Consider the following 21,248-nt stretch of genomic DNA (forward strand, 5'->3'; position numbering starts at 1 on the left):
CTTGTAGTCCAGCTCCTAGAAAGCCACAGAAATTGTGGGAACAAACGTCACTAACTCCATCTCTCAGTGCTGGTTTATTTTACACAGCTGTGTCACCTGTATTTTGTGCTCTGGATTCAGTGCCTGTCTTCCTATGCTGTGCTGTCCTTGCTGAGGGGTAGTTGCCATGATGCAGGGTTGGCCACCTCTCAGTGCTCTGCTGCTCTGCAGGATCTGGTGCCCTCCTCTCTTGTAGGGCATAGAGAGATACAAATGACAAACACTAATCACATTCCCTGTGTAAGATTTCCCAGTGTTCCTTGTTAACTTGTGAGCATTTATCACAGCGGGCAAAGCTACTAAAAGCATGTCAATTTGTGTGCTTACTTAGGAGTTTGGCTTTTGCATGTGAAATAAGCCAAATCTCACTATAACAAATCCAGTCAAGAGAGAAATTCTTTATGATGTTGATGTTTGTTTGTGCATTAGCATTAAAGCTTAGGGGATTGTTAGGATAGTATTGTTTATAGTGTTTTCTTCAGAGTAAGGGAATTAAAGGAAGATAAGAAGAGTTCTGCTTTTGCCCTCATAATATTTGCATTCAGGATGCCGCAGTTTAAACGCATGGGAAAGCAGGTTACAATTTTTATTTCTCCCTCTCTTTTTCTTCCATCATTTTTATCTATACTGAGCTTTTTTCACAACCTTTTGAAACAGCAAGAATTGTGCATTTGGTGCTTTCTTCTTGCTGCCTGTCATACTGGGAGGAAATCTTCCTCATCTTGACAGACTAAGTAGACGCTATTTCTTTTTACATTGTTCCCCTTTTCAAGCTTCAGCTGTGTTTTTGGAGCAGAGGGTCAGCCCTAGAGACTTTCCAGCCTGACAAAAAGAGGTCTTGGGAAACATACCACAAGATCATATCTTTAGAAAAACAGATGTTTGGTACGGTACAGACATTGTGCTTAAGCAGCTGTTAATTATTTCAGATTATTTTAATACTATGTAACCCTTTCTAGAACAGAGCTACTCATGGAAATAGGGTGAAGTCACAGTCAACAGTCAACTGGAAACTCATCACATACTCAACAGAGGCAGGTTTTCTGGCCTGCAGTAGGCAGGGAATAAAACTACTCCATGCAGATTTGGGTTTTATGAACTTCCTTATTACAAAGAATTATCCAGTGACTGGTTTATGGAGATATATTGTAGCCTAGAGATTGCTCACAAATTACTTGTTGCAACTGTTACACTCGAGATTGTCAAATTACTGTTCTATGTTTTCTACTTGGTCACCTAAATTGCAAGTTATTGTTTTATGCTTCCTGACTGGTTGATTCTGGTAAGTGTTTCCACGGTGGCTGTGCAAATATTGCTGCCAAGAGCCTCTCATATTTGTCATCTGTAAAAATATTTATTTGACTTTTCCACCAAAATTGATTGACTTCTCCAAATCTTTGTCTAAAGAGTGTTAAAAGAGGAGCAGATAGAGATAAGGTGGTGTGGATTCAGGAGAACAAGGCAAATGTGCGTTAAGGAGAACACAGATGTGGTGTTAGTGGAGCTCCAAGCTGTGCTGATCCTTGCTTTGACTTTGACTTTCAACTTATGATGAACTGTTTTGATGATGTATTTTTAATTTTTATTCATTTCATAGTCCTTATTCTTGTAATGATGAGGAAGTCCTGGGAGGTGCACCTGGTTAATAGTAAAATGTCAATAGGAGGTTTTCTAGGCAAAAAGCCAGAAACAGAAAGTATTTAGGAAGAGACTTTTTCACCTTAAATGTAATCTGTTGAGACAAAAGCCTTTTAGTGACAAAGTTACTGATAAGTAAGAGCAATCTGATAGCCTCTGATGCTTAAGGAAGTTTATTCATTCATAGACTCTGGAAAACAGGAAACAGTGAACTCTTATGTACAGTGTGTGAGCATTCAGGAGCAGAGGTCTCTCAGAGTTGCTGTGGTATGCAGCATCACTTGGAGAAAACTATCCAAAAGGATGGTATTTGATATTGCTGATACTAATTAAATGTGCAACAATATTTGTTAGTGGTTGAAATATATCATAAGAAGAGCTGAGCTATGTGTTTATCTTCATGTTGTAGGAGCGTGTGCTAAACATCTTACAAGTGCTTTATGCGTTATACAATCCTAGAGTCTGAAATGCATTTATAAATAATTAAATACACTCCAAAGTAAGTGGAGTTCCCGAAGCTGGATTGCAATCAGGAGCTGTCTGGACAGTTAACTGTCTGTACTCAGTGTGACAAATCTTGTGCCCTAGGCAGTAAGATTTTTTTTTTATCAAAGTTTAAAAATAACCATCTGGAACTGTGTAAGCCCTGAGGCTGCATCCACACACAGTCAGGGCACAAACAGCACCTTTCACATGTGCAGTGCCTGATTGCTGAGCTCAGATGGCAAGATACACTCATGTTATACTATGCTTGCAGCTTACTTGCAAGTGTCATCCAGGCTTCTTCAAATTGGAGGCTCTTTAGGAAGAGGTAAAATTAATTAAGAGTAAGCAAACAATGTCTTAGATGGAGTGTTCTATGTAATAAGGTTAAATGGCATGCTTTTTCTTAACCCTAGTCTTATTCTAATTTCTTTATCCTGGTTGACTCTCTTAGCATAGTTATTTTCCTCCTGTTGTTAGTCTTGGATCAGGAAAAATGTCAAGTGTCATCATCATTGTGTTCCTGAATGACCTGATCTAGGCAGACCTATCTGAGCAGGGGAATTGGACTAGATGATCTTTAGAGGTCCCTTCCAACCCTTACCATTCTGTGATTCCGTAATTCTGTGATCTGCTGGCTGTCTCCATCGTATCTCACTAACCATACCTTGGTGCAGTTGTATGTCATTGTCCTGGGAAGATTTCTTGAAAAGACCTACGTGGCATACAAATAGCACCTATCTTTCTCTTAGGCAATTTCCAATATGCTTAGAGTAACTTCTTGCCTCCCTTAGTGCCAAAATCACAATTTCTGGAGTAGCTAGGAGCATCAGTCACTCTAGAAGAGAGTCTGGAGAGGGGGGAAAAAAAAAGCCTCATCCACCTTTTCAGCTTTGGTTGCAGTTCAACTGTCTGTGTGCCAGCAGTACAGCCCAGGCTTGCCAGATTGACCTACTGCCTCCTCATTTAGCTTCTAGCCAATAGAAAATATATTTAGGCCCCTTGGCTCCCAAGGAACTTAAACAGAGAGCAAACAGTTGCCCAAGGGAGAGCTGGGGCAAATTGCCCAATAAAGAGCTGTGTCTTCAAAGCCCCTTGAATAAATTATTGCTCCACAGATAAAAGGAAATCATTTGCTATGCTAATACATTATTCTGTTTAGATTCATGTGAGGCCTTCCCAGTAAGGGTGAACCTTCAGAGAAACTTCCTATTTGGTTGTTACTGCTGTTTAAAACCTGACATGGTGTTTCTAGGAGGGTTTCAAGAAGCATTAGCAAAAGAGTCATCTCTGTGTAGGCCTCCAAAGGTGTTGCTGCTCTCAGCTGGGCTATGCTGCCTTGCTGGAGGATGAATGGTTGGAAAGTACATTTACTTTTCTTCTAGTAACCTCGTTGTATACGATTTTAGGACTGAGATTTGTTGTGAAAACACTTGTGCTCCCAGGAATTGTGTTATTTCACTCCATGTGCCAAGATTTGCTCTCCAAGCCGTTAGCTCAGAAAAAGTCGTAGACTGGTGTATGTATACAAAAAGGAGCCTATTTTGGAAAATGTGATGCTCTGAGCCTTGATTTGCTGAGACCTTCTCATCTCGAGTGTGGCCATTCTCTTCAATTGCCAGTTTCAGACAACAAGGCTGAAGTTGTGTAACTGAGCTTTCTGGTATTAGTCAACTGTAAACCCTGTCTGAGGGGATTTGTAAGTAGAGGGGGTTTTGAAATTGTCAGGTGGTTGTTGGTTTTTGTTGTTGTTATTTGGGGATTTCTACAGCAGTCAAAGAAACTTCTGTTTGAAAACAAAAATAAAAGATGATAAATTGGTAGAGACAGCAGTTGAAAGAAACTATTTCATGGAAAAGAACTTTACTTTCCTATTTAAATATGGTCAATAAAACTCTATTGGTTTCTTAAAATAATTAACTTAAATGAGCATTTAGTTTTGAGGGAAACAAATAAATGACCAAACTTTCAGGCACATTAATATTTGATTTGGAGATAACTGCATAAATATTCAATTTGGAGATTACATTCCAGAGCACTGCATTAAAATTGCAAGACTTTTCTATTATCCATCATAATGGAACATGAAATTAGAAACTTGTTCATGGAAAGAAAAATTTCTCCACTCTCATCTACGCATTTTCTGCACTGCTGTGGTACAGAGGAGATGCTCTTCCCATACTGTGGGAAGAGATATAGCTATCAGTAGGACATAGACCCTGAAGCCATTTACAGTCCTTTTGAAAATTAATATGCACCATTTCATAATTGCATCTCAGTTCTTTGGTACGGAACAGAACTTGAACCAGGGAATTAGCCTATGGCGTTACCATGTTTCCAGATATAGGAGTCCAAAGCTTTGGTGTTATTCCTTAACTTTTCTTTCTTTTCCCCTCCCCTTTAGCTGCATGGATTTGAAGACCACTAAAATGTCTTTGTGACTTCTTAATCTTAAAACATTTCTAAGAACCCTCATGTAGATCTGCATTGTTCAGGAAGGAAACATGGTTCTTAGGATATCCTAAGTAGGTGCCTGCAGTTCTTACAGCCAGTGACATCTGAGCTCTTGTGGATGTTAGTTACTCTAATTAGCCAGCATTTATGATTGCTCAGAACATGAGAGATGTGGTCAACACAGCAGCTCACCACTATTAACAGCTCTTAGCCCCCCTCATGAAGGCACGTGCTAATTCATGGCTGCCCTGCGTCCCTTTCTGGGAAATAATTCTGAAAATGAAATAACAAATAGAAACTTGGGTTCGAGCCTCAAAACTTGTGGGCATCCAATCCAAAGTGTTTTCAAATGTAGATTGATTTTCCAACTCTTTCTTTTTCTTTTCTTTTTTTTTTTGTGGTCTCAATTCATTTTCATAACTTTACAGTTCTGCAATTGCTCCTTTTATTCATGGTTCAGCAATAACAAAACATTGTTCCTCTGAGGTTTGAAAATGGAGCAAACATACTCATTCTACAGCAAAGTGCAATGCAATTGTATGTCTTCCTAATTAACTATACCCCAGTAGAAAAATTCATGGAATAATAACCTAGGAGAAAATTGGTCAATTTACCTTTATGTACAGCTTGCTGTTTTTCAAACTGTGCATTAATTTAGAGACAGAATCCTATCTCACAGATTGCATTTAGTTCCTGTTCACTTTATGGTTCTTCTGCAGTGGTTTGTTAGGAGTTAATGAAAGTTATGGATTTTCCTGCCATACAGCTCTGTAACTTGCACAGTCCTGTCTTAGGACAGCAGAAGGTGTAAATGATGTTTAGAAGCAATTTGTTGATCTTTGCCTCTATAGCTGAACATATAAATGATTAATCACTTATTAAAAGTCTCTACGTTATTTATGAGTAGAACAGAAATATAAACAAGTGACCTTTTTATCCTTTTTGTTTGTTTGTTTGAGAAAGCAAGGGGCTTTACTTATAGAGTTGGGGATGATAACAAAATACAAATTAACTTTTAATGTCTGCTTTTGTATCCTCTCAGATTCATCAGAAAACAAGGGCTGGATCGGCTTTTCCTGGAGTGCGATACCCACATGTGGCGCCTGGGGGACAGGAGGATCCCAGAAGGAATCGCAGTCGATGGAGGGTCAGACTGGTTTCTCCTGAACAGAAAGTTTGTGGAGTATGTCACTTACTCTAATGATGACCTGGTAACAAAGATGAAGAGCTTTTACTCTTACACGTTGCTTCCTGCTGAGGTATGTCAACTCATAGCAATCCCTCTCTGTGTTCAAAACTGCAATGTTAGTGCTTGTCCCAAAGATCACTGAAGTCAGCTGTGCTTTCTCCCGATTTTACTGAGCTTTGGATCATCCCACAGTGGGTAATGAGAATTTTACTCCCGTGACAAGTAGCTCCTTTAGTGTTAGCACAACTTTTGCAGTTGCTAAGTTGCTTTGTTTGTTTGGGGGAGGTTTTTTTTGCAAGTAGTGGCTTTGTTTTATACTTTTAAGCCTATTAATCTATTACAGAACAACCAAAAATCCAGCTGCCCTTTGCTTGCAAATTGTTCCACCACAAAGCCTTTGAAGGCTATTAGAGATGGCGAATTGTCTTCATAAGTAGCTTTCCTTGCTATTATCCACCTCTTTTCTTTACAAATAAAAACCCAACAAACAAAGGTTTATTGTTCCATTCAAAACCCAGCTAGAAGGCATAGTCACAAATCATCTAGATCACTCAGGAATCACTCTGGCTACAAGTGATGCAGAAGGGGAGTGCACATCAGGATGGGTTTTTGGCTGGCGTGCGGCAGCATGTCAGGGAGATGTGGGTTGTCTGCAAAGAGAGCACAGAGCCTGGCAGGTTGTCAGGCTGTGCTACACCTGCCTCAGCAGGTACACTGCTCCCCTGGCAGTACAAAGCATGCAGCCATCCCAAGAAAGACCTGATCACTGTCTTGAAAAGAGTAACTTCTCTCCTTGCTAGTGGCCCCTGGACATTTTAAGGGATTGATGAGACTGATCTTGCAAATCTCTGCATATTAACTTGCAGAGGAGCACAGTGATTGCCATCTTTTGATAGGGGTTTATCATTCCACACACATTGGATAATCTTGCTTTAATCCCATTTCTGCTAAAAATCACCTCTTCTCTCAACTCTGATAACCTTTTCATCCATTATCTGGGAGAAATTTCTGTATCATTATAAAAGGACACAGGGCAATGGGTAATTGGGTAGGGGTTTTTTTTTCCCCTCTCGCTTGAATGAGAATGGATGCCTTTATGGATTTAACCAAACAGTTCAAGCATAAAATCCATATTCACTGGGCTGTCATTTAACATTAAAAAGAGTAGGGGGATTATTCAGAGGCCAACCATGCTAATGCTATGCTGGTTATTTATAGGTCGTACTATTGCTGATTTTAAAGAGACGTCACAGCTCCAAAAATCATCTCTTACAGGAATAAGCTTGATCATATTCCATAGCTTCTTTCTACAAGGTTTTGTTTGCAAGATACATAGCTGGTTTTATAAAATGACCCTGCCTTCACTGACCTGTTAACCTGCTCTATCAGTCCCCATTACACATGATTTATGTAATGGCTGATATTATGATGATATAATTAGGATAGCCCAATAGGAATTCCTTGCTGCCTTGCGTCGGCAACTAAAGACTCACGATTTCAGATGTAATTGCAGGAGGCAGAATGCCCTTCTGGTGCCTGAGGTGAAATGTGTATTTCAGAACAAGGCCGTTCAACCAGCAATGCATTTCAGAGTGCTAGAGAGAGAGAGACACTCACAGAAAAGCTGTCTGAGACTGAGGGGTTTTTTTTTGTAATAACCAGAGTGATGGTGAAGATTTGAGAATTGTCTCAGGAAAAAACTTAAAAAGCATCATTAACACATTGCTCAGGAAAATGGTCCTAAATCTATTAGACCAGAGAGTAATTTACAGCAGAAAAATAATGGGAATTTCTTAGAATTGCTCATACAGCTGAAATAAATATAAAATAATTGCTGGCACCGGTGCCATTCCTGGAGTGCTTTGGACTCCTCATGCCCAAAGCTGCTCATTGCAGAAGTGCAGTTATTCTGTGCCAGGTTATTGCAGCAAGGCCCCAACTACATGTTATTACAGTTTGGCTGATTCTATAGCATGTTGTGAACTTTTTCCTTGCTCAATGGAATGCATACACATAAAGTGCTTTTCATACCTGATAGAGCAATAGAGCTTGTTAGTTTCTGTCACCTACATAAGTGACTAGAAAATCAGTCACCTGCATTAAGTTCAGACCCATAGGCTGAAATTAAGGAGAAAATGGAAGTCTGAAGAGCTGAAAGTACTGATCTGCTTTGTCTTTCCTACAGTCCTTCTTTCACACTGTTCTGGAAAACAGCCCATACTGTGACTCCATGGTGGATAACAACTTGCGCATCACCAATTGGAACCGTAAACTCGGTTGCAAGTGTCAGTACAAGCACATTGTTGACTGGTGTGGCTGTTCACCTAATGACTTCAAACCAGCAGACTTCCACCGATTCCAGGTAAGTGACGCAGTCTCTGCACTGCTAGCCACAAAAAAGCTCTTCCCCTCTGCTGGGTGGAGAGTCTGGCTGCAGGGCTGCAGCAGGGAGTGGGAAGGGAAGCTTTTACCCCATCAGGCAAGGTGGAGAAAGAACTGTGAGGAAGCTCTGCTCCGAATTTCAGGAGAAAAAAAAGATTGCTTCTCCTGTGTTTTGGCCCCTGAGATTTACTATTGCATGGCAAGATCTGCTGTGCTAGAAAACGAAGGAAGTTTGACACATCTCTTACTGTTCCCATACTACTTGGTAATTCTTGTGAGTTTATTGAATGAAAGTTTTAGCTCAGGTGGTTTCATGATTTCATTAAGCTGCTGGCTTTCATTGTTAAGCAACGTTTTTCATCTTTGAAAAAAAGCTTAGAAGTTGACTGCAGTGCCTGTTAGGCAAATCACTTTTCGTGATTATATTTATCTCATGATTTTAGGGGCCAGAGTCATGAGGTTTCTATCACCCAGGCTTGGCAGGATTGCCTTAAAAAGTTTAATCAGATCCTTTGTGATACAGTGAGAGCAAGTTGTGTGATGCATAAGAGAAAATCCTTGTGCTCAAGGGTGCTCTCAGTCTCAAGACTGTATCTGGCCTGTGTATCTTCTATTAAGAATGAACAACCGCTTGTTTCAAGGTCACCAGATTTGCAATTCCTTCCCTGCAGCTCCTTGGGGTTCCCTGCATAAAGCGTGTTTGTTCAGGCTTTGTGTGGGATGGGGAATGTGTTACCCTACAGCACAAAAATGATGATTGCTCCAAGACAGAGATCTTTTCTTTATTGTAATGTGCTGCCTACCAGGCACAGTTAAGTCAGTGACACAGGCACTCACAGAAAGAGCGAATGAGACATTATCTAAGAGAGGCTTTGCCACCACAAACACCAGTCCTAGGAAAGTCTCCAGCACAGAATAAATAGCAAATCTTAAAAAACTCCTGCCAGTGTGCAGAGGCTGACCTGCTCCAGGCTGGGAAAACGACCCACAATGACATTTCAGAAAACAGTCAGGTAAATTGAGCTGCAAGGGAAAGTTCAAAATTAGAATAGATGTAAAGGCAACTTCTGCCACTTGCCTGATGAGAGAGTCCTTCAGATGAACAGGCGGCACCAGAAGGCTTGCTCATGGCTCTCACCGAGGCACAAAGCAAGCTGCAGAGGAGGAGATCAGAGAGCCTCCAGCATGAGCCATCTCAGAGTAAAACTGAGCATCCTCAAAAGAGTTTTTCAACCATTTGTGGCACTTTTGAATTCCTTGGCCCCTCAGAACCCATGCTCAAACATGAGCAAGGCAAAACAAAGGCCTTTGAAAAGCTTGTGGTAGTTGAGTAGCATATAAACCAGTAATATACACAAACTTGTGTCAAGTGCAGGGCAAAAAAATCTGTATGGGACCGGTCAGAAGCTAAGAAACCACAGCTACAGATAGACCTCTCCCAGAATCCTCTTACCACCTCACAGCAGCAAATCCATACATGCGAAATGCTGCTCTGCCTCTTCTGAGCTCCTGTGCCACAGGGCGCTTCTCTCGCTGCCTGACCACTCAAAACAGGTGCCAATGCTGTGCTGTCTCCAGGCTGACATGGTATTCTAGAGAGCACTCCCATCCCTCTGGCACTTGGAGAGCCTTCCAGAGCGAGGCAGCTGGGAGTGGCTGTCAGTACCGAGGGATCGGAACACCTACCTTTTATTGAGTAATTTCATAGATTTATCTGAATTCTTGACAAGTGGTCACAAAGGTGACCTTCTAGGTCAGTTTTGCTCACGAGGAGAACCAATTCATGTCCTCCATTCCAACCCATTGATTGGGACAAAGTGTCATGGCTGAAAACGGGAACTCACTCCAGTGTCTTTTCCTTTCGTATCACCACAGCAGACTGCCAGACCAACTTTCTTTGCCCGCAAATTTGAAGCTGTAGTGAACCAAGAGATAATTGGCCAGTTGGACTACTACCTGTATGGCAACTACCCGTCTGGCACACCCGGGCTCCGGGCGTACTGGGAGAACGTGTACGACGAACCGGACGGCGTGCACACCCTCAGCGACGTGGCCCTCACCATGTATCATGCCTTCTCCCGCCTGGGCCTGCGCAGAGCCGAGGCTTCCTTCCATGCTGCTGGAGACAACAGCTGCCGGTCAGTCTGAGCCTGGTTTGCTTCCTCGGGGTGTTTCAGGGGGGCACAGAGTGGACTGGGGAGCGCTGGTGCAGGTTCCCCTATTTGTGCTGGCTGGAGCACACTGTCACAAACAGGGCCAGGCTGCAAGTGTACAGCGCTGATTTCCAGGGGTATTTATGCCCATAATGAAGCATTGATTATTCAAGGTTGGCATTATGTGACCTGTTTGCTGCCCTTTTAAGGAGCTCCTCTCCAGGCTGATGAAGACTGACAGGATCCAGTTGGGCAGCGCTACCCACGCTGCTGCGTTTTTCTTGATTAATTTCAGCAAGTGTATTATACCTGCAGCTCCTAAAACCTCGCTGTGATTGCAGCAGAGGTCACGTTCACCTCTATTATGCTCACCAAAAGCACAGGACAGGATTTCAGAATCAATCTGAACACAAGCAGGTTAATGGTCCTTGCTTGTTTGTTCCCCTGGGTGCATGCATGGAGTACAGAGAACTACTTGCTCGAGCTCAGTTTGCTTGCTTGGTACAGCTGTCTGTGCCAAAAGCATTGCAACTGGTGGGATCCATTAACATCTAATAATAAAAAAAATATGTCTATATGTGGAAAGAGTGAGAGAGCAAATAAAGGTCCCTATTCTTTAAAGGGAAAGTACCCTGTATTCTAGATTCCTTTTTCACCTCTAAGCCTAGCAAAGAAGAATTCAGTCTAAAAGGGATCAGAAGGAAGAGTTCCTGGAGTTAGACTTGCACAGAAAAGATTCTCTTCATGATCAACGTTTGCTGCCTGCAAACACATCTGAAGCTGCTTATGTTCAAAGCAGTGAGGGTTCATCTTTTAAAGCCTTACTTTACAATCTCTTAATTCCTGTTTCAGAATGTGGTTTTTGGACCTTACCTTTTTTATCCTAATAGAAAACATATGTAGCCTAAGTCAGCAGATCCTGAAGGCACTCCTTGCACTTTGATGGATGGATTTTGCCCCTCTTGTGTTCTCGAGAGGGAACCGAATGCGCTTTGACCTTCCTGCATAGTCGTGGGAGTGCTGAGCAATGTCCCACTTAGAAAGATGTGTCAGTAAGTGATCCAGATTCCTATTACAGCTTTGCCAGAAAGGTTGTCAGTGCAAAGCAGTAAAAGGTCAATAACAATTAGATGGAAATAATCACTGGTAGCGTGCCTTCCTTAGGTGAGGTAAAGGCAGACCTGACCTGAAGAAGTCCTGGGTCATTTGTCCTGCAGAGTGAAGCCAGCAGAGGATGAGAGCTATGTATAACCCATACAATTACTTTTGTACTTACTCCTTTTGCCAGTGTTCTAAGGATGATTTATATCAATAATCAATTTCATTTCTGGGGAGCTTTTCATTGCACAGGAGCTCAAGGTGCTTTTCAAGCTTGCTCAGATTATAGATAGGGAAGCCGTGTCATCCACCGCTGATTGCTGCTGTCTCCAGGATAAAGCGTGGCTCCTTTACAGTAGGCTGGGCCTCATGAAACAGTGCAGGGAGGAATTGCAAACACTGATATGGAGTGGAGGCTCCATTTTCATACCTACCTGAGCCCTCTCAAAACACTGTGAGTCAGCATCCAATTTAAGTCACAGAAAGGTTGGATAATCCTCAGGTTTAGGATTCACATCTCTTCTCGCTTGATACTCTGTTGTCTTTCTAGGTGTATGCAGATACTTCCTCTTTCCCCATAGCAGGGATACAGCGGGGTTACATTTGGGCTGAGCACCTTGCCAGTGTTCCCTTTGCTGTCAGGGCTAAGGGCCCTGAAGGGGCAGAAAGGTAGCTGATACTGCAGCCCCCACCCCAGCACATTTCACATCGCTGCAGGCACTGCCAGGAAAGCCTCCAAGTCAGTCAGTCCCTTCCTGCCACCCTCAGCAGCCACGGAGACGTTTACAGGAGAAGCTGCCTTGCACTCTTGTCTAACGAGGGTTAGCCACAGCTTCAGGAAGCTGGGCCCCTGCAAACTGCTCTGGTACTAAATTAGATTACACGTCAACATCTTCAGTGGAAGCAACATTAATGTGTGATTGAGATTTAATTTATTTCTCTCCATCTCTAGGCATTTTTACTCACTGCTGCCAAGGGACAATTTACCCAGACTATTTCAAGGATATTGTAAATATTTGCCACTGCACACATATAAAACAGGCAGCCTTAGTACTTGGAACAGAAGTCAGATTGTTGCTGGTACTGGCTGCGTAGCTTTGCTGTAGTTTTGCTCAGGCCATCAGTACTGGCCCTGTTTGTACCCCATCTTGTTACATTTATTTCTCAAGCTCTAGAGACTTCCTCCAGGGTGTAGTTGGTTTCATGTAATGGAAAGCCCTTCTTGCTTAGCCCCTCTTATTGCTTATGCCTTGAGATGTAATAGCTAGCATGAGGAGTCAGACTTAGCTGGCTTGACTGGTAAGGTTTTAAATGTGTTGCAAGCACACTCATTTCACAGTGAACGTCAGTGCTGTAAAGTAGCAAAATACTTGATTTCAGAGCTATGAATAACATGGTTTTAATTATTTATGCATCCATCTGTGAACAAACATCATTACAGATGTTTCTGAGACTATAGCAGGCAATTGACCATAAATTTTAATTATTTGAAACCATGACTACGGTGTCTTCAAATCCAAACTCCATATCTCCCAATGAGAGTTTTTGCCTGTTCCACCTTTTTTTTCAGGTTTTGTTTCAATTATGAGTAAAAAACACAAAGCGTGGCAAAAGCAACCTCAAGTATTTAAGGATTGTAAAGTTTTATTTCCTGAAATAAAGGAGACCTGAACCTGGGAGGGGATCCTGGTGTCCTCCTCTGCAGGGCCACCCTACAGTGCCCTTGGAGAACAGGCTGAAGAGCAGAGTGAGGGATGTGGGGGGGGGTGGAGCAGGGCATCTGCTCACCCGAGCCTGGCCTCGCAGCACCCTCTGCTGTCCCCACCAGCGAGGGAAGCCCTGCCATTGCCAAGCATCCAGAGGGACTGACCCTACAGAAAAAGCTAAACAAAAAGGACAATAGAGTTGGAGCGATAGACACGTTTCTGGAACATTGCTCCTCCTAGAAAACAGTGCTGCATCCTCACATTAGCCAGCAGTGTGGCCAGCAGGACCATGGAAGTGATTGGCCCCCTGTACTCAGTGCTGGTAAGGCCACAACTCAAGTACTGTGTTCAGTCCTGGGCCACTCACTACAAGAAGGACATTGAGCTGCTGGACTGTGTCCAGAGATGAGCAATGAAGCTGGTGAAGGGTCTGGGGTAGAAGCTGATGAGGAGCAGCTGAGGGAGCTGCTGGTGTTTAGTCTGGAGAAGAGGAGGCTGAAGGGAGACAACGTTCTCTAAAACTACCTGAAAGAAGGTTGTGGTGAGGCAGAGGTCAGTCTCTTCTCCCAAGTAACAAGTTGATATGACAAGTGGAAATGGCCTCAAATTGTGTTAGGGGAGGTTTAGACTGGACATTAGGGAGAACTTTTTCAAAGAGTGTTGTTAGACTCTGGCACAGGCTGCCCAGAGGGGTGATGGAGTCCTCGTCCCTGGAGATATTTAAAAGACATGTAGCTGAGGTGCTGAGGGACATGGTTTAGTGGTGGACTTGGCAGTATGAGATGAGTGGTTAGACTCGATGATCTTAAAGGTCTTTTGTAACCAAAATGATTCTATAATTCTATCATCTCTGAGTGACAACTTCTACTAATAAGGGGAGTTCTCTGGCATGCAGAGGTATCTCCTAAAATGCTTACAGCTGTGACTATGTTCTACATGAGCATATATTCTTAGTAACACTTTCTTATGTTTCAAGGTAATTGGAACAACCTAAGAATATTTGATAATGTGTCATGAACACATTTGGGATCTCTTAATGTACAGTGGTGAAGTTTCTACTTGAAACAAATACTTCATAAGCCATTAGTGTCAAGTAAATGGAGCTTTTGTGTCTCTCTGTGTAACTGCTGAGCATACATGTGTGCTGTTTTACAGGTACTACCCCATGGGCCATCCAGTGTCTGTCCATCTTTACTTCCTCGCTGACCGTTTCCAAGGGTTCCTAATCAGACACCACGCAACCAATCTGGCTGTCAGTAAACTAGAGACTTTGGAAACGTGGGTGATGCCCAAGAAAGTCTTTAAGATTGCAAGTCCACCGAGCGATTTTGGAAGGCTGCAGTTCTCAGAGGTAAGTATTTGTAGCCACAGTGTCACCAGCCTCTAGAAAGATTGCTTGCTAATTCAGCAGCCCCTGGAAGCTGTATTTCCATGTAATTTTTAGGTGAGACTGGCTCTCAAGCATAATGCACTTCCTCTTCATTGAAGGAGACACTGTTGGCAGTTCAGATTTGTGGTCAACCCTCACTTCTTACATTACTCTGAGTGTTCCCACTCCTTCTTGTTTTAACAAACTTGAAGGCATTTGGTGTTGGAAAAAGGCTCCGGTAGCTTAAAGGTTTTGTGCCTGTGACTGTTGTGAGTGCAGTGAGAGATAGCTGGGGAAAATGCCATGTTTCTGCAGCTCCAGATGTAAACAGGGATATGGTATGCATTCCTCTGAAGAGTATGCTGAAATAGAGCTCCTGAAATTAGTGATTGTCAGGCACCGATGCCACATGTGAGCAGAATATTGATGTTCTAACACAGAAGAGAAAATTATCACAGCAGTGGCTGATATTTTCCACAAATCCTGTTATTTCTTCAAGGAATTTGTCTCAGAATCTGACACAGAGTGTAAGAAATGTACCCTAAAATATATCAGGAAAGTTAACCACTAATAGAACCTGACATCTGTGCTCTGTTTTAAAGACATAACTGTCTGAGCAGTTAATTTCATGATTTTTCGTGTTAAGCCACAAATTTCAATTAAGGTATAAAATTGATTGAACAAATGTGTTCCAGTCATTATGGTTAAGTCCATAAATTCCCATCATCTTGGGCAATTAAGAAATGCCTAGGTAGGATTCAGTATTTTGGCGTGCATGGCAAACCCATGACACTAATGTGCTATTAAATAGATGGATGGGACGTGTGTTTCATTTATCAATGTGTCTGATGGTAGACTTGCCATTTCATGCAGTGATAAATGGTCATACAAGCTTTAATTCTTGTGATTTGTGGGAGTATTTCTGCTGTTTGGTACTTTGATTCTCACTTTTGTTCTGATGCCTGCTCTGGAACCTTCCTTTGAAAGCAACTGGGCTGACAGCGGGAAATGTGTGATGTAAAGAAATATATTGATCTCAGTATTCTAGAACTCAAAAGTATTTAGAAAGAATAGAAACATAGAATCATTTTGGTTGGAAGAAACCTTTAAGATCATCAAGTCCAACAACTAACCTCACATTGCCTGGCCACCACTAACCCATATCTCTCAGCACCTCATCTACACATCTTTTGAATATCTCTAGGGATGGTGACTCCACCACCTCTCTGGGCAGCCCATTCTAATGCTTAATAACCCCCTTGGTGAGATAGTTCTTCCTAATCTCCAATCTAAACCCCCCTGGCACAACTTGAGGCCATTTCTTCTGTTTTCTATTTGAAATGCACAAAAAGAGTTTTGGTAGCTGCTTACTTGGGTTTAGATTTTTTTTCCTCATCTAAGCTCTTTAATTGTCCTCTCCTTTCATAGATGAATCATGTTTTAAAAGACCTGGAGGGACAAAGTAAATCATTTAATCATTTCTTAATTGTTTATTTTTACTTTCTGCCTTCCCTTGGCCTGCAGGCATCTGCCTCTGAGCCAAATCATTCTCTTGGTTCCCCTGGTATAAATCCATCATTAACCTCTTCTGTTTCAGTGTGGCTGGAAAAAAAGCCTCTGATCTGCTACTGCAAATTCATAAAATGACACTTCTTTGTCAAAGTCTAGCAAGTGTAAAACAAACTTAGCAGATCAGCTGAGGGCATCAGTGTTCACAGGTTAAGCACCAGAAAAGGAAATTAAGATTTCTGCTTATTGTGACATATAACTACTGGTTCTCCAGTGACTTTCACACCATGATCTGGGAGAAATTTAAAACTGAATGGGGCCTTTTCAACTGGGAACTTTCTCCCCTGTCCCAGCTCTTACCAGCGGGACCAGCAGGAAGAGCACAAATATGCTCCATTGATTGTTCTCCCAGGTGTGCTTGTGAGTCTGATACACAGCTGAAATTGAAGCAGAGCCGATAGGATCTCTCCAGTCAGCCCTTCCTTCCCTCTGCTTTGCTTCTCTGACTTTGCTTCCTGAGTAGCAGACTTCACCATAACACCGTGACATAACAAGTGGAAAAAAAATCAGCCGGCTGGGCTGCCTAATGCCAGTGGGGTTAACCATGGCATTTCAATGGCACATGGCTCCTGCACTCAGCCTTGGGCTGAGGGAAATAGAACAAACTTAGGGGAAATCCAAAAGAGGCAATTTGCAAGCCTGAAACTCCCACACCTCCTAAAATTGGCTAAAATTGTATATATCCTACCAGCCTGGGTTCGTGACAACTTTTTGCATGGAAGGCAGAAGATGGATTTGCTGTACAGGACTAAAAGTCTCCACTCACTGTGTATCAGTTGAACACTAAGTTCATTTCTGGTCTTGTTAAGACTTGTGATTCATCACAGAGAATAAAATAAACTAGGTGGCAGGCAATTAGTGTGCATTGTGTGAACCTAATGGTCCTGTTTGTGGTGAGCAATGAGACACAAACCCATAATCAAGGCATAATTTATCTTGGGAAAATTTTATCTTGGGACTGAACAGAGATGGAAACAGGAGTTTTAAGCCAATGAGAGAGTTCCAGCTTTCCAAATGTACCCCATACACAGTGCCTGCTTTTGAAGCCCAAAATCATGGTGATTAAAATAATGATGTGGAAAATGTCAGTTTCTCTGCCACATCCTTTCATGATTTATCTCAGATATTCATTACTGCTTGATTCCATCCCATACTTTGTGTATTCCATTTGAAAGTGAAAGCCTACTTCAAATGTTTTAAGGGGCTATGAAAAATATTACAGGACTGTAGTATCTCTTGGGCTGTTAAATCAGACATCTCAGTACAGGGATTTCAGCTGTGTAGATTTCACGAGAATTGGGTATAAACCTCTAACTAGTGCTTTCAGTAAAATTCCCTTTAAAATACTCTGCTCCTGAACTCAACTTGTACTGTAGGCTGTACAGTGTATGAATGTATGACCCTCAGTTGGAAACTGGCCATAAAGAGCAGATCCTGTAAAGAGATGTGTGCAGCTTCCTGCCTTTCCCTTCCCTGAGGTGCCTGTGCTGCACAGTCCCTGTTTCTGGGACACCTTGTCTTGATCTGAGCCCTGTCCCTGAGGATGTTGCAAAGTGCCCAAGTGCCTTGCCTTTGTGTTGCTGAAGGCCTACTCTGTGGCAGGGTTTCCTTCTTGATTTTATGCTGTTATCTTCATGGTCCTGCATGCCAACAGTGATGGTGTGACAAGCTCTCATGTCCTCCCTCTCTTCTCCCGCCCTTTAACTTTTGGGTTACATTAGAAAACCCTGCCTGCACAAAGCTTAACAACCAGCCAACAATTTTGTTACCATTTTTGCCTGATAGCAACCTCTTTTCTTCTACAGACCGCTCTGATAAACCTTTGCACATGTGAACGTGTTTCAACCTGTTTAGTGCAACCCAGTGTTGAGCTGTGTCACCTGGAGGTTGGAGCTCTGGGATTGTAACTTACTGATTTCTTTTCGCAGGGATTAGAAACTAAAGAACAGGAAACAAAGAGATGTCAGGGATGAATGTTTAATTTCTGAGGATGAAATTGAGGGAAAAAAGCTTTCTTCAAGGAATTCTTCAGTAAAAAATATTGAATGTGGTGGGAAGGGCTTCCTTATAGGCTTTTCTGTGCCCAGGAGGGTATAGATTTGTTTCACATGTTGTGGCTTTATTATTTGCAGGTCCCTTGAGCTCTGGTAGGTGCAACATGACTGCACTCAGTGAAGGTTGATGGAGTAGATAATAAGATCTGGTCACGAAATTTTCTTTCTCAGCTTATTTCCATACATATTCAGTCAGTCTTGTCAGGAGAGTAGGCACTGACAGCTCCTCGAGGCAGCTGATGCTTGGGTCTGATATCTGGGCTATGCTGTCTGCTTTGATTAGCTGGTGTGCTAGGTGAAACACCTCTGAAATACCAGCATTTCTGCTGTGTTGATTGCAGAGTAGTGGAAGACTCATTTTGCCTCAGATTCTGCAGTGTCATAGTCCGGTAGGAAGAACTCATATGATGACAGATGGATTTAGGGAGGTAGGTTTTTATTCTGGCCTTGTAGCTTTTTGCTTGCAGTCCTCTGCCAAACACAGTGATTTATTTAGAAGGGATTGGGGACTGGACAGTTTCCAGTTCAGGTATGAGCACTAGTAGGCATTGGGTAATTGTTATGTTTTACAGATTTGAAGGGATTTTGGAATTATATTGGAACTATTTGTTCTCATCAAATGAGATGAAATCTCTGAAGCCAATGAGCTAGAATTATTTGTCACACTTTCAGGAAAGCAGGTTCTGTTCATGCCTGAAGTTTAGGGACATGAGCAGCTCTGTGTTGGGGAAATCTTCAATATCCACATATGCTGAAAAAGGGGAGACTCTGTCTGTGTGTGTGCAGGGGCCTCTGGAGACTGCTTGAGTGAATCCCATGGTTTCTGTGTAGGGAATAAATCAGCTCTTAGGCTATCTACAGTGTTTGTTTGGAGATGTAAACCAAAGAAGACCTGAAGGACTGAGGGGGTTCAGTACCAGACTGGCCAAAACATCAGTATGTCTCTCCAAGGAGCAACATCAGGGATTCTGCTGTTCTGCACTTCAAATAGAATGCTTCATATCTTTTCATTTTCATACTGATCACTTTTGATTTGAAGTCATGGGGACAGGATCTCATGGGACAAGTGAGGTGGACACTTCCTCCAAAAGCAGATGTGCAGCTTTCAATGCTGAGGCCCACCTGATTGCCTTCCTGAGAACTGCTAGAAGTGGTTCGTTAACAGTCAGCCTCACAAACACATGCTAGATTTAGCGCTGGGATAGTAAAAAGTCCTTCAGTTGGCCTAGGAGGACCAGTTACCACATTTTCACGCTGTGTGTTCAGAGATTATTATCTTCAGTAGTGTGCAAGTGTTAATGGCAACAGCTTGTAAGTTTGCATCACCCCATGGGTTATGGGTGAAGCATTAAAATTCATCTAGAGAGCACTGAAATGTGAAAGCTGTTAGGAAAAAGAAAGGTCCATTAAATATTTACACTAGATTGTGAATCAGCTGCTTTACTGTTAGTTAGTGAATAAATAAAAAACAATGCCACAGTTATGACAGGAAGAAAAGAATTTACCAGAAATAACTTCCCACATCAGGTAGGAAGTGAGTGCAAGGAGAAAGCATCTCATGGACCTGATGCAACTTGTACAAAAGTCAGCAAAATCATAGAAGGGTAGGGGTTGGAAGGGACCTTTAGAGATCATCTAGTCTGACCCCCATGCAGAAGCAGGTCCACCTAGATAGGTTGCATAGGAACATATCCAGGCAGGTCTTGAAGATCTCCAAGGCTTATATCAATCCAAAGTGGGTCACTGTACCGAAAAAGAAGCCTTACATCCAAGGTTGTGACACAGTTTGTGACCACATCTTAGACCTTGTTGCCATCATCCTTTATATGTATGCATAGTTCATGTCATCAGAGAAATGTGATTTGTGTGTCCTGAGAGCCCTTAGGGCCATAGATACTCACAGAGATGATGTTAACAGCAACGTGCTCTTTGGTTTCAGATTGGCACCGAATGGGACGCTAAGGAAAGGCTCTTCCGGAATTTCGGAGGGCTCCTGGGGCCAACAGATGAGCCAGTTGGCATGCAGAAGTGGGGTAAAGGCCCCAACGTCACCGTCACCGTCATTTGGGTGGATCCAGTCAATGTAATTGCAGCAACGTATGACATTCTTATTGAATCCAGTGCCGAGTTTACTCACTACAAACCACCTTTGAATTTGCCCCTGCGACCCGGTGTCTGGACGATAAAAATTCTGCACCACTGGGTACAAGTAGCTGAAACCAAATTCCTTGTTACTCCTCTCACCTTCTCGAATCGACAGCCTATCAAACAAGGTAAGTGTTACTATTTGGTACAGGAATATTATGGGTATTGTGTCATATTCACTGTAAATCATAGAATGATTGTATTGGATTGGAAGGGACCTTTAGAGACCATCTAGTCTAAGAGCTTCTGTTAAAAATGAAGTAGCACTGTATTGAGAAAGGAGAAAAGAAGAAGTTGTTCTACTGACAAGAAGAAGTGTCTGTATCCAGCCTGTAAAACACAAGCACTTTGAACAAAAGGCTATTTATATCTTTAAAATATTCACAGTTCTGAATCTGGAGAACTTCAGACTCTCAATAATCTGAAAGCTGTTGTAAAAGCCATCACTTAGAAATGGAATGAAAAATGGACCTTTCCCTGCTGCTTTTCATTTGCTCATAAAGAGTTACAGATGTTTAAACTGTTATCTTGACAAAGTCTGGGTGTTTAACAAATAAAGCATCAATACATAAAATGCTGAATTAGACACAATTACCCTAGGACAGAGCTCACTTGACATATTGTCAGGTCCAGGCATTCTCTCTTGCCTGATACCTGCCAAAACCTGCTCAATGCATGCCAAACACTTGTGTTGCAGAAGTGTCTATCATAGGATCATAGAGAAGTTTTCCTTAAGTACACTATCAGTCTCATGCTAACATTTTTTAGAAAGAAACTACTTTCCTCTGTGGCACAGAAGCCCTGAGCCATCCAAATACAGAGGTCATTCTCAGGCTGACAGTATCTGCAGGCTCCCAGCAGCAGCTTGTACTGGTACAGGCAGTGCTCCAGCACTCAGGTCTTTGGCTGGTGCCAAGGAAAGGCTGAGGAAGCTGAGGCTCTTGAGCTTGGAGGAGACTGAGGGGTGAT

At 42.4% G+C, this 21,248-nt stretch overlaps 1 protein-coding gene across 1 annotated transcript in view; it reads left to right on the forward strand.

Annotated features, from left to right (window-relative positions):
- XYLT1 (xylosyltransferase 1) overlaps positions 1-21,248 on the forward strand; it is a 199,319-nt gene that overhangs the window by 169,938 nt on the left and 8,133 nt on the right. Inside the window, exons 6-10 of the mRNA XM_061993235.1 lie at positions 5,657-5,873; positions 7,989-8,165; positions 10,061-10,323; positions 14,298-14,493; positions 20,074-20,407. Of these exons, the coding sequence (XP_061849219.1) occupies positions 5,657-5,873; positions 7,989-8,165; positions 10,061-10,323; positions 14,298-14,493; positions 20,074-20,407 (1,187 nt within the window). The remainder of the gene's footprint in view (positions 1-5,656; positions 5,874-7,988; positions 8,166-10,060; positions 10,324-14,297; positions 14,494-20,073; positions 20,408-21,248) is intronic.

This window comes from Colius striatus, chromosome 3, assembly GCF_028858725.1.
Source record: "Colius striatus isolate bColStr4 chromosome 3, bColStr4.1.hap1, whole genome shotgun sequence".
Classification (NCBI taxonomy): domain Eukaryota; kingdom Metazoa; phylum Chordata; class Aves; order Coliiformes; family Coliidae; genus Colius; species Colius striatus.